Below are 14,124 nucleotides of genomic sequence, written 5' to 3'. Positions count from 1 at the left end.
GAGGAGGTAAGTGATGTAAAAACAGGGTGAGGTAATAGGGAGTGACTATGGCTTCCCTCAAGTGGACTATCAGAACAGGTCACTCAGAAGAGAGGACATTTAGGCAAACACCTAAGGACAAAAAGCACCCTCAGTGAAACAGAGGAAATAGCCCGTGCACAGGCCCCGAGACAGGAAGGAGCCTGATATGTGTGAGAAGGAATAGAAAGAAGGCCAGACCAGTGACGGTGGCGGAAACGCGTTTCAGGTAGGAGATGAGACTGAAGAAGCAGGGAGGGGCATGATGTGAGCCAGGAGGAGCCCTGAGGGGATTTGCCAGGGGGATGACTTGATCCCCATGCACTGAAGGTAGGTCCCAGAATGCAATGGGAGGAGGAACGAGAATGAAAGCTAAGAGACTAGGTATGAGGCCACTGTAACATTCTAGGCTCCAAATGAATAAGCTTGGACAGATTTAAGGATGTTTAAGATACTGAATAGAGAGAATTTGCTTGTATCTTCTATTAAAATACGCCCATGTTGGTTCCTTATCTCAAACGGTTCTAGTTGGGACAAAAATGAAATATTACGTTATTAAAAGTAAAGGTAATATACTGACCTCTTTCAGTACATCCACTGAGTCCAACTCACTGTGTGAGTGTGAATGCTGTCTGTATTTTAGGTCTGCTATCAATTGCTGAATAGGGTTTATCACATTTTTAAGATACAGGCACCATTGTTCAGATAACTCTTGTTCTAAAGTGAAACAAAATTAAATCAAGATAACACATTATTTTAACTTTTTAAGAACAGGTTCTTAGAGTGCAGATTTAATTTTGGATTATTTTAGAAAAAAACAAACAGCAGTTAATAAAAGAACATGAAGTGACTGGTCCACTTTCATCTTCAAAACACCCCTTTAAATATAGGATAAAAAAAAAAAATCTCACCAAAATTCTTAAGGTCAGAAAGACATTCACTTCCAAAGTTCTCTTCTTTGAAAAAAGATTTTATTTCAGATTCCACTTTAGACCTGAAATAGACATTATCTGGGTTTAAAAAATAGTAGTAGAAATTTAACCTAATGTGGTTTTATTCACTGGTTTGTTTATTCTGATCACATACTAAATTCCTGACATGGATTTGGTACTTGCCTGACACTACCAGTGAACATTTGGTCTCTCCAAAATGTCCACTGAGACATTTGGCCCATACCAAAAGGTCTTGGATAGTTCATCCTGACCAAAACATCCATGGGGACTTTGAGCTATGGCTAAAGGTCCTTGAAATTTGGTCCTGTCTAAAACATCCATGAGCATATTTGGTCCATGCCAAATGGTCCTTGGTTCTGTCAAAAATGCCCATGCTTAGGAAATGCTGGATTCAGATAACCCATAATGCTTATTTCTACTCTTGGCTTACAGGGATAATACATTAAAAAGTACTATCATGTTTTATTGGTCCAATAGGGTTGTGGCTGTATTGCCAGTAATAGTACCCTTCTTGCCTCAGTAGCCTAGCTGGTAATGGCAAATGGGGTTAGCTAGATGGTTTCAGGTTGGAATCTTGCAGAAGAGCAGAATTTATATTAACTATGCATGTTTTGGACAGGCCCAAATATCAAGGCGTGGACCAAATATCTCTGGATGTTTTAGACAAGACCAAATGTTTTGCAAGGAAAAGAAGCATAAGTGGACGCTCTGGGGAGAAGTAACAGCGAAAGCCAAGGTGAGCCGGTGACATGCCCTAGCATCACTTCTTTAGAGAGAGCTTGGGGCATTGGGAAGCCATTGAAGGATATTAAGCTGACCTCCCCTGCTCTGCAGATCTGTGTTTCAGAAAGATTCCCAAGGCAGCAAGATGCAGGACAGACTGGAAAGAGGGGTGATCAATAGAAATGGAAAATGAACAGGAGGGGACAAGGTGAATCTGAACCAACAAGGAGGTTATTTTAAATGTTAAGAGAAAATGAATTCCTGAACTAAGGAAATAAGGGTAAAAGTATATTTGATTTTTATATAGTAGTAAAAGGAATAAATCTTAATGACCTTTTACATATTATTTAAATATAGTCATTTTTAGCCCTGGTTGGTTACATATTATTTAAATATAGTCATCGCCAAAACCGGTTTGGCTCAGTGGATAGAGCGTCGGCCTGCGGACTGAAGGGTCCCGGGTTCGATTCCGGTCAGGGGCATGTACCTGGGTTGCGGGCACATCCCCAGTGGGAGATGTGCAGGAGGCAGCTGATCGATGTTTCTCTCTCATCGATGTTTCTGGCTCTCTATCTCTCTCCCTTCCTCTCTCTGTAAAAAATCAATAAAATATATAAAAAATAAATAAATAAAAAAAATAAATATAGTCATTTTTAGCCCTGAGCAGTGGTTAGAGCATCGGCCCAGTCAAGGGCACGTACCTTGGTTGTGGGTTCAATCCCCAGCCCCTTTAGGAATGAGAGGCAACCAGTTGATGTGTCTCACATCAGTGTCTCCCCCTCTCTCTCTCTCTCTCTCTCTCTACCCCGCTCCTCCCTCTCTTTCACTCTCTCTAAAAATCAATGGAAAAAATATCCTCTGGTGAGAATTAAAAACAAACAAAAAATAAATATAGTCACTTTTAGAGTAAAAGAATAACCTGCTCTAAATGGACATTCAAAAATATTATAGTTTATTCTTTGTTTATGGCAGATTTAATGAAATAATAGAAAATATTTGATTTATTATGATTATAAAAATGCAATATTAAAAATGGCATAAAATTAAAAATAGGAACAATTACAACACTTTAATACAACAATTTTTTAAATTTTGCTTATAAGTTTCTAACTGTTACCTACATGTATATGTATTTTAAATGGTTGTAATTATGGCATATTTACTATTTTATACTGATGTTTTTTGAATATTTTAAAGATATTTTAAAATAATTATCATGGTTATCATTTATTTAAATGGCTGCACAGTATTCCATGTTAAATATGTGCCATCTTCTTCTAAACCTATTCACTTACATGCGCCAGGAGTTTTGTTTGTATGTATAAAAAAGGGGTACTAGTGTAGATGACAATGCACTATGTTTTTTCCCAGTGTGTAATTTTTGCCAGAAGTACCTTTAAGAACACATTTGAAACTATTAAATGAATGATGGGTGCATAGTAGTGTAGTAAAACCAGAAATTATTTCATAATGGATTTGTTTGAACAAAAACATAGTACTTATGAACCATCTAGCTTAGTTCCCTTATATTTTCAGCACCTAGAAAGCCGTAATAGATCATCCAAACCAACAGAAGTGGCTTTGATCAACCTGCTACTTTGCATGTACAATTCTAGTGAGCTCCATCCTGGCTTCATAGACTAATAACCCTGACCCATCCAACAAGACCAGCCCATTTCTCTGCTTGTCCTGAGTGCCCAACAGAATCCAGAAGCATTTTTTATGCCCTCAAGAGCTACAAGAATCCGGGACTAGCTCGTGAATGCAGTCTAGCACTTCCTAAATTGTGATCCATAGAACAGTAATGCATGGGATGCTAGCTAGAAAAAATGAAAATGGTGAACTAAACAAAATCAGACACATTTCTATAGTGCAGGATTTCCCAGAAACCTGATTATGCTAAAGTGCATTGAGGTTCTACAAAAATGTATGAAATATATTTTCCTAACATATAGGACCATGAAACTCATTATACTCCACAGTCTCATGAAGAATATTTCTGTTTTATGGAATATGATTTAGCAAATATAGCTACAAATTGTGATGGACATGAGAACATTAAAAAAAAAGGTAACTCTGGAAGAGAGCTCTGCCCTTTCATCAGACAAGCCAGACTGGGTCCCAGGTGTTCACGAGTTTGCAACTCTGCAGTCCACACAACCTCCTCCACATCGGTCGAGGGGTTCAAATAAATGTTAGGCAACTTTTGTGTCCAAATCTGCCAATTTAAGTGCCTCCTAATGCTATTTGACCTTTCCTCTGGTACCATGACCACGATGCTACTAGAAAAAGCCTCTTGAGTTTTTGTGTGACCATTTGCCTAGATGATATATACTTTATATATTTTTAAACATATTTTTATTGATTTCAGAGTGGAAGGGAGAGGGAGAAGGAGATAGAAACATCAATGATGAGAAGAGAATCATTGATCAGCTGCCTCCTGCATGCCCCTCACTAGGGATCCAGCCCACAATCCGGACATGTGCCCTTGACCGGAATCGAACCTGGGACCCCTCAGTCTGCAGACCAATGCTCTATCCACTAAGCCAAACCAGCTAGGGCTAAAATCTACATTTAAAAAAGCATACTTTACAAATACCATTATCTTTAAAACTAGTATATATGTCCCTAATGGAGGGAACCATCTGCCTTCTCTTTTTGTCTTAACCTTTGGGAAGACATTTATTTTTCAAAGATTACAATTAAGATTAAGTATAGAATCATTATTTTGTTTTAGTTCATCTTGAAGTGAATGCTGGAAATAATAACAAGAGTCAGAAATCGAAATTGAATAAATGAGTCATGATGTAGTTCCATCCAGAAATCACTGAGCAACTATAGTCCCTTAGTTTATTTGTTCATTTATTTATTGAAAACATTTATATATCTCCTATTATGTATCCTACAATGAGAAAATGAATATGATGGGATGGTTGCCCTACTTACCACTTTAGCAGATAAAGATTATCTTTTTTTCTGAAGGAAAGCAAAAGTCATTTTAATATAGTCACTGAATTCCAAATTAAATTGAGGAAATAAATTTTTTTGATTTGGCTCACATTCAAACTGAAACTTTCAATTTTGGTAATAATAGTTTAATTAACATGGAAGGTTATAGAACATCTAACTAAATCAGTGCAAGTCTTAGTAATTCCTCTGTGTACTTACTGAGATTTCCCCCAGTCCTTACCTGACTTCCTTTAGCCTTTGGTGTTCCTGCCACCACACCTGCCTGTGTTGTTTTATTAGTTGTTGTTCCTTAGATATCTTTGAAGTCTGCACTGCTTTTTTGATCTAGATTTAGAGAAACAAAAATGAGCCATTTAAAATTCTTAAAATGTGTTTTCCACAATGGAAATGTTTAATCTGTATTTTCTAAATTAAATACTAACTCTTTTTCAATCTTATTAGTGCATCTTTTAACACAAAATTTACCTGAAAATAAGTATTATATTAAACAAAAAGCAGGGAAGTGAAAGAGAAAATGATTTGGAATACTGACCAGTTTAAGAACTGTTTTTAAAGCATTTATGAAAAGAATGATGAAGTGGTTCTATGTTTCATACATACAATAAATAACACCTAATTCATTCAGTCCCAGAAAATTTTTCCATGTATTTCCTCGCCTTCTGACATACCTTCCCTGCCAGGCATCGTGAACATCATTAGGCCCATTTTACAGAAGAAGACACTGCTGTTCAGAGAAGTTAAAAGACTTGGTCAGGGTCATAAAGCTCATAAACATGAGAATCACACAGAACCGCGGTGCCTGACTTGGTTTTTATTTGATCCTTCAGCAAAGGATGAAAAAAGTCACTGGCTAAATTGTTAGGAGGCCTGGCTATATGACCTTGAACATGCAATTTTAATCTTCCATGACTTTGTAAACAAGTTTTTTAAATATTTATTTGAAGATCCTTGAAAATGTAAAAATTTATATACATTAAAACCCATATTTTTAAAATTGAAAGTTTCCCCAAATGTTATGACTTTAAAAAGGTATCATAGAATTAGTACTGGGGTTTCTGTTGACAAGTTCTGTCAGGCCGGGGTTTGTTTGCCCTAAGATCCATTCTTGGCCATTTCTCTGATCTGCTCCACATCACAGAGTAGCCTGTGCTTCCCAAACACTCCTATCAGCTGGCTTCCCGTTGGGTTCAGCCAAAGGGAGACACTGGCAGTGGGAGATCGAAGGGAAAGAGGAAAGGAGAAGCCAAAAGATGACTGCTCCTACCTCTCTACTCTCACAGGGGTCTCTAGGAGCAGCTCCACCTTCTCCATTTGCTCCCACTTTTCTTGACAGCTTAACTACAGTTCCAACTATCTCTGGGTAGGGAAGCTCCGTTCATGAGATGTGGTACAGTCTTGCTTTTGTTATTGAATTTATTGGGGTGATATTGCCCTTTAACTTAGGCATGGCATGATTTCCTGCTGTTTTAATCCCAAATTGTTTCAAAGTCCTGTTTGGCTTCTCAGCTCTATCACCTGGGTAACCACTTCCTGAATTAAAGACCCCCTCTGCTCAGTAAAAACCTCAAGTGGTGTCTGTTTCCAGGTTAGACTCTGACGGATACTCATGTGTATTCCCAACTTGTGTATTTCGTATTAATACTTTTAAACATCTATAAAAGTGCTACTCATATTAGAAACTTGATGGAAATATGCATATTTTACATTTTCTCTGCTACTAATAGCCTGGAAGCTTTAACAGACCAATACTTAAAATATAAAACTTCAGAAGACAAGACCTAAAAAGACTTTATAATGCAAGCTATTTCTAGCTGTCATTCACTGATTACTTTAACCTTGAGTTTATCTTTCTGCTATTCTGGTTACTGATTCAAAATTAGGCCTGTAACAAAACAAAATAACCCAAACATTACTTTAAAAAAAAAACTAAGTCGCTGAAACCGGTTTGGCTCAGTGGATAGAGCGTCAGCCTGCGGACTGAAAGGTCCCAGGTTCGATTCTGGTCAAGGGCATGTACCTGGGTTGCGGGCACGTCCCCAGTGGGAGATGTGCAGGAGGCAGCTGATCGATGTTTCTCTCTCATCGATGTTTCTAACTCTCTATCTCTCTCTTCCTCTCTGTGAAAAATCAATAAAATATATTTTTTAAAAAAAACTAAGTCAAACTCACATCTTTTCTTCAGAAGGTCTTACGAGTGCTACAATCATGAAATTTAGAAGTACATTCAAATAACAGGACACCACCAGAATACATTCAGAATCTCTATTTTATCTACACACAAAGAAATTACATAGTGACACCATGTACTTCTAAAATCTGACACACTCCTAAATTCATTCCAACTATTTGTCATCTATTGTCTCTAAAGTTTGTTGCAGCAGACACAACTTTTAAAATTAGATTTCTTTGACATATTTGGTCCATGTTGTACAAAAAGTTAAAACACATTGGTGAAAGATGTAGACACATTTTTATATCTTAAAAAAATCAATACTGTTGCCTTTGGGCCCAGGGAAAGACAAATTAAGTAGACTATAAACATCAAAATAAAGTTACTATTTTTCACTAGACACTTCCTATATCTTGCAGAACATTCTAATTTTTTTGTAAATTCACTCATTGACTTCACTTCTATCCCCAAGCCAAAAATTCAGAAAAAGAAAGTCTTATAAAGGCAAAAAGTTTTAAGGTTGTATCTTTATCAATATAGAGATTTTCAGGTTATTCCAATTCATGTTGCTGGGCAAAGAGCCATATGAAATCAATATTTAAGGTGGATGATGATTTATGCAGAATGCTGATGAATTTAAGAGAACAAAAATAATAAATTCATAAAAGAATCAGAAACTAGGGTCCCTTATGGACTTCATTGTGATGATCCAAGATAATAAAACTTAAACAGGCACCTTGAAATGCCATAAAAGCACTTTAGGCCAGATGGTCCATCTTTAAATATAAAGAACAATAACTGGTGGACTATTTAAGTGTTGGTTACATGTGTGTAGATATTTGTCAAAATTCATTGAGATGTACATTTACGATTTGTACACTTTATTATATGTGAGTTATACCTTAATAAAGAATTGTTAAATAAATCAAAAGAAAAAACAACTATATACACTAAGTTACAATTTCACATCTATCAGGTTGGTAAAACTGCAAATGTTTAACAAAACACTCTTTGAGGTCATGGGAAAACATGCTCTCTCTTTAGTTGCTAATGGAAATACAAAATGATGCAAACCCGCCCCCCAAGGGAATTTGAAGCTGTATAGGAAGATTTCATATAGATTTACCTTAACTTAGAGAAATCTACCTGAAAAATATCTTAGTAAAAGCATAAAAAGATAAATGAACAGAGCTGTTCATTCACTGAAGCACTATTTGTAAGAGAAAGACTGGAGCACAAAAATTCCATCAGTAAGTATTCTTGCTAAAGTAAATGGAACCTGAATCTGATCAAATCTCTACATATAACTATCAATTTACTGGAAATGCAAGAGACAGAAAAACATGTTAAATGACACCACCAGGATGTAACCAGCACTCCAGACTGTAAGAAACTATAAAAAAAACAAACAATAAAATTTACTCAAGAGCCTGAGCTGGCTTGGCTCAGTGGATAGAGCATCTGAGGGTGCTGGGTTTGATTCCGGTCAAGGGCACATGCCCAGATTGCAGACTCGAGCCCCACTGTAGGGTGTGCAGGAGGCAGCTGATCAATGATTCTCTCTCATCATTGATGTTTCTATCTCTCTTTCCCTCTCCCTTCCTCTCTGAGATCAATAAAAAAAAATTTTTAAAAATTTATTCAAGAAATAAATTACAAGGACACAAGGGGAAGGAGGAGAAAAAATAAATTTCAATATAAGGATGTTACTTAGATAGTGATTTAAATAAAGTTTAAGAAAATTTTGGAGAAAAATCAGGGAAATTTAACATTGAGTGGAAATTTGATACTAAGAAAGTTTTATCATTTTTAATGGTAATGCTGTTGGAGGATTTGGGGACATGCTAAAATATTTATGGTTGAACATTATGATGTCTGAGATTTGCCTCAAAATCATCTGTCACAGGAGAAATTGTGGGTGGGAGTAAAGAAGAAACAATGGCCAAGCGTTGATCACAGTTGAAGCTGCATAATGTTACATTGGAGATTAATGATACCATTCATTCTAATTTTACATATGCTAACAATTTTCCATAAAATAACATTTATAAAAAGAAACAGTGGATGGATACTTGAATTGGACATGTTCATTTTTATTAAGTAAATAAATTCTAATAAAAATAATCATAAAGATCTCTTTTATACTTAAAATAGGAATGAACAGTTAACATAAAATGTATCAAAATTTAGTCTCCGTTTTCAGCCCAAATCTACTATTTGGCTTCAGGTTCAGTCTCAGCCTTTGAAAGACTAGATCACTCAATGTCTACATAAGTCTCTTATCTGGCGCCCTAGAACTTACGCATGATCTCTGACACAGTGATTATTAAATAGGTGACCATCACATCGAATCAGTATAACAATACCAGTAATATAATTCAGGCAAGTCTTCTGAATTTATTGTTAATTAACAATAATTTTTATTAAATTTTAAAAATAGTTAAGTATTCTAAATGTAACTTAAAGCAAAAACGTACTTATGTGCTTTAAATGTTAACATTCTATCATTCACTTTTAAGTATATTTACATTTAATACTGCCAGAGTAGTGTTGTAATAATTAACAATGATTGTTAAAGCTGCTAATTTCAGGTGTAGAAAAATGAGCACATTTAATTAGTAAAATATGGAACTTTTAGAAAAATAAAATAGTCTTCTTGAGCCAATATATATTTTATAAAAATTCAAATAATATAAGAAAGAATAACAAAGATGACATTATATTCATAATTTTAGTTGGTGTAGACTATTTGGCATATTAGCATTCATAACATTAAAAAATTAAACTTTAAGAGTTGTATTTAATTTCCAGGTCTCTAATTCCATTTAATCCCTGAGTCTTTTAAGAAAAAATCAAAGTTGGTAATTGTCCACATCTTACAAGAGTAAATTAGAAGCAAAATGTTAACTTGCTATCTCTAAATTAGGTGAGAAAAGAAAGCATATATAACAATATTCCCAATACATCTTCCTTAATACAGAGATAGTAGGAAATGAAAATTGTATTAAAAAAAGAAGAAAGTGTTTGAAAATGATGAGAGAAGTAATTTAGCAGCTGAAAACATTGAGAAATTATTGTAATGTCAAACTTCAAAACTTCATTAACTGTTAAAAATTTTAAATACTTTATTATTTGATAGTGACTCTGTTATCAAAGTGAAATTCACTTTGTTCACAGGAGGTCACAGTTCAATTCCTGGTCAGGGCACATGCCCAGGTTGCTGGCTCAATTCCCAGTGCTGGGTGTGCAGGAGGCAGCCAATCAATGATTCTCTCTCATCATTGATGTTTCTATCCCTCTCTCCCTCTCCCTTTCTCTCTGAAATCAATAAAATATTTTTAAAAAACATAGAAATTCACTTTGTTCAAATAGTGATTTTAACACTCAAACATTCCACATTCCAAATTGTTATTTTTTGGTGCATGATGGATGGATGGGTGGATGGATGGATGGATGGATGGGTAAAAAGATGGACAAAATAAATATATCGATAATATTAGGACTATGTACACATATGTAAATATGTATGTGTACATATTCCAATAGTGACAAGGCTGTAGAGAAAATGTTTGTGGCAGCATCTTCATTAGAACAATACTTTAGGAAAAAGCTAAAAAAATTCATACTTTTTTGCTCAGACATTTCAGTCATAGGAATTTATCTTATGCAGTAGAGAATTCTAAAACATGAAAGGTGTCCATGCATGAAGACATTAACTGAAGCATAATTTCCAATATCATAAAATTGGATATAATCCAAATATCCCAAAATGGAGATGTAATAAGACATGTATCTTTTTCTATTTGGAGTACTCATCAATCCTGTTTTTGCTCAATTTATTTTTGCTAGCCTTAATATCCCAATTTCAATGTCACTTCCTCAGGAAAACTTTCCCTCCAAATTGGAATCAAGTCTTCTTATTAAACACCAGACACTATGTTCTAATGGAGTTTATACTTAATATAATTTTATTTGGGGGTTTATTTGAGAAACACTTCTCTCTTCCCACTCTCCTGCAAAAAGTACATTCCATGAGAGTAGGGGCTATATTTTATTCACTATTGTATCTTCAAGGCACATGATAGTTATTTACTTTGAGTAATTAAATATCATAAGATAATTAAATATTATCAAGATTATGTGGCAAAATATTAGGGTGAAAACCATACAGGGTTTTATGTCTATGTTTATCATGGAAAAAAATCAAATATGTATGTATACATTTATGTATGTATGTTTATGTATATGCTGTATATATATAGTAGGTCAGAATAGAAGTCAGAAATATAAAAATAGTTTTATTAGGATGATGTTATATAAGTGATTTTCCCATGAAATTCAAGAGGGAAACATATTGCATGGTAATCCTAAACCATACATGGTCCTAAAATACTGTGCACAATCACTTGCACATAAACCCCTTTCAAATCTGGCCCAGATTCACCCTTTGTTAGGTCAAGGCAAAAACGGGCATTCTAGAACAGAGGCACCGAGGGCATACTTGAACAGTATTGCAGAAGGAGCCTTAAATCAGAGGGTATTCCATAGCTGGCACTTACTCGCAATTTTTATTTTTCAGATTAAGATAGAAATTGTTGAAAGCTAATGAAATAGCAATCTTACTAAAAAGTAAAGTTGAATTCAGACCTCATAAGTTGTTATGAACATTAAGTGAGTAAACTGCATAGCAAAGTGTCACAGAACATTCAATAAATGTTAGCAGCTATTCACTATTATTAATAGTTAGAAGATTCTAAATGCTATTTAAAATGTTATTTATTTTCACATTTACATTTAAATATTTTACTTCTTAGCAATTCAGTTTTATAAAACTAGAAAAACACCCACACACAACTTCTAACCTTTAGCTCTGTGGAGGCAGCAGCTAATTTTTTTGCTTCAGTTAATGTGTGCAATTGCTGATAGTCTACTGGCTTATACTTAATGCTTCTCATTCCATTTTTCATACAGAATACCAGATTATCTGTTTTCCATCAAAAAATAAAATGAGAAAGAAATAATATCACATTATTGGACATCAAAATACAGTTATAGCAGCATGCTGACTACCGGTCTTATTTTAAGTATTTTAAAGTAAATACAAGAAATAATATATTACAACATTCACAGTATATTTGAACCTGTATCTATAGAAACTTAAAATATATTATCACTATATTCCTTGCATAAAATTACTTCTAAATGGCTATCAAAGAAATACTTTCATTTAAATTAGTATAGTGAGAATATTTTTAAGGTATAATGCCAAGATACAAAGTGTGACTACTTTTTTAATTTAAAAAATGTTAGGCAGCAACTATAAGTATTTAAGTATCACATTATTATGAATCAAATTAAATAAATAGATTTTTTTAAAGTCATAGCTGTATTTCTTAGAAAAACAAAAACATTCAATTCGATTTGAAAAAGGTTGAAAATGAAAGCTAAAAAATGTAATAGGCCAAATAAAACCAAAATGATATGAATGGACAGAGTGAGGCGCTGTCCTAGTCGCCCCATCTGCTCCACAGCCTCGCAGGCCATACACAGATGAGCCGCACTGCCCTGAGCGGTGGCCAGCAGAGAGCTGAGGTCACCGTGAGTCAGAGGCAGGTGCTGCAAGTGTTGGAGCAGTACCAGAAAGCCCGAGTCCAGTTCCTGCAGACGGTGACAGAGCTGGCGACCAGACCCCAAAACTTGAGACCCTGCAGAATGTGGGTGTAATGTCTTTTCTGAGGCCTATTCTTCTGGATGTGGTCCCAACATTCAGCCGACTGCCGCTTTGGCTCTTGGGAGACTGGCTAATTATGATGATGACCTAGCAGAAGCAGTTGTCAAGGGCGACATTCTTCCACAGTTTTCTTCTTCAATGGCAGAACAGAATTCTATTCTAAATATGGCCTCACCCTGCCAAAGGAACAGAGCATGCCATTCACCTGGACCCCGCTGATGCCAGCTCCATCCCAGAGCCCCCACCGTAACCTTTCAACAGACCTTAAAAACCTCAACCCCTCACGGAGATAGGGCCATTAGCTATCTTTCACTCTTGGCCCCTTTCCTCCCTTGGAGAGTGAATACACCTCTTTCTGCTCAAAAATAAATAATAAAAATAAAGTGATATGAAATGTTTGGACAGGCATTCTCCATCCAAATACTTAGTTTAGTATATTAACTATTTTGATAACGTAAAACATAAGTAGAGGGTACTTAGGGCCAAGTCCAATAAAGAATAATAACCTGATTAATTCGAGAAAAAATTACTTTTACCTTAATTATGAATCATGTGTCATGTAACGTAATTAAGATTTGTTAAGTATGTCATGGAGCACATGACTATAAAAAGACTCTAAACAATTTTAGGACAAGCACAGTGAAGAAAAACATGGTTGAAGGTGACTAAAACACCCATTGTATTGAAATAGCATAGTACTGGCACAAGAACATGCATATAGATCAATGGAAGATAACGGAGAGGCCAGAAATCAACCCACACCATTATGTTCAATTAATATTTGATAAAGGAGGCAAAAGCATACAATGGAGTAAAGACAGTCTCTTCAATTAATAGTGTTGGAAAAATTGGACAGGTACATGCAAAAAAAAAATGAAGCTAGACCACCAACTTACACAATACACAAGAATAAATTCAAAATGGATAAAAGACTTAAATGTAAGTCACAAACCATGAAAATTTCACAAGTCATAGGCAGCAAAATTTCAGACATCTCACATAGCAGTATTTTTGCCTAGGGCAAGGGAAACAAGAAAAAATAAACAAATGGGACTACATCAAACTAAAAAGTTCCTGCACAGCAAAAGATACCATCAACGAAATAAAAAGAAAACCCACAGTATGGGAGAATATATTCATCAATGATGCATCTCATAAGGGGTTAACTTCCAAAATATATAAAGAACTCATTCAACTCAACAAGAGGAAAACAAACAATCCAATTAAAAAATGGGCAAACGACCTGAATAGACACTTTTCCAAAGAGAACATACAGATCGCCAATAGACATATGAGAAAATGTTCAACATCACTAATCATCTGAGAGATGCAAATTAAAACTACAATGAGGTATTACCTCACTCCTGCCAAAATGGCTATTATCAATATACCAACAAACAACAAATGCTGGTGAGGAAGTGGAGAAAAGGAAAAATCTGGTACACTAGTGGGGATGCAGACTGGGCAGCCACTGTGGAAAACAGTATGAAGTTTCCTCAAAATATTAAAAATGGAACTGCCTTTGACCCAGCAATCCCACTTCTGGGAATATATCTTAA

At 35.2% G+C, this 14,124-nt stretch overlaps 1 protein-coding gene across 1 annotated transcript in view; it reads right to left on the bottom strand.

The window, feature by feature from the left end:
• CCDC148 (coiled-coil domain containing 148) overlaps positions 1 to 14,124 on the bottom strand; it is a 225,905-nt gene that overhangs the window by 139,708 nt on the left and 72,073 nt on the right. Inside the window, exons 3-6 of the mRNA XM_059704381.1 lie at positions 11,697 to 11,818; positions 4,885 to 4,988; positions 930 to 1,012; positions 599 to 735 (exon numbers count right to left, since the gene is read on the bottom strand). Of these exons, the coding sequence (XP_059560364.1) occupies positions 599 to 735; positions 930 to 1,012; positions 4,885 to 4,988; positions 11,697 to 11,818 (446 nt within the window). The remainder of the gene's footprint in view (positions 1 to 598; positions 736 to 929; positions 1,013 to 4,884; positions 4,989 to 11,696; positions 11,819 to 14,124) is intronic.

The sequence above is a fragment of the Myotis daubentonii genome, chromosome 7 (assembly GCF_963259705.1).
Source record: "Myotis daubentonii chromosome 7, mMyoDau2.1, whole genome shotgun sequence".
NCBI lineage: Eukaryota > Metazoa > Chordata > Mammalia > Chiroptera > Vespertilionidae > Myotis > Myotis daubentonii.
Note: the sequence above shows the minus strand (reverse complement) of the source record. Positions and strands in the feature narration are given on the sequence as shown.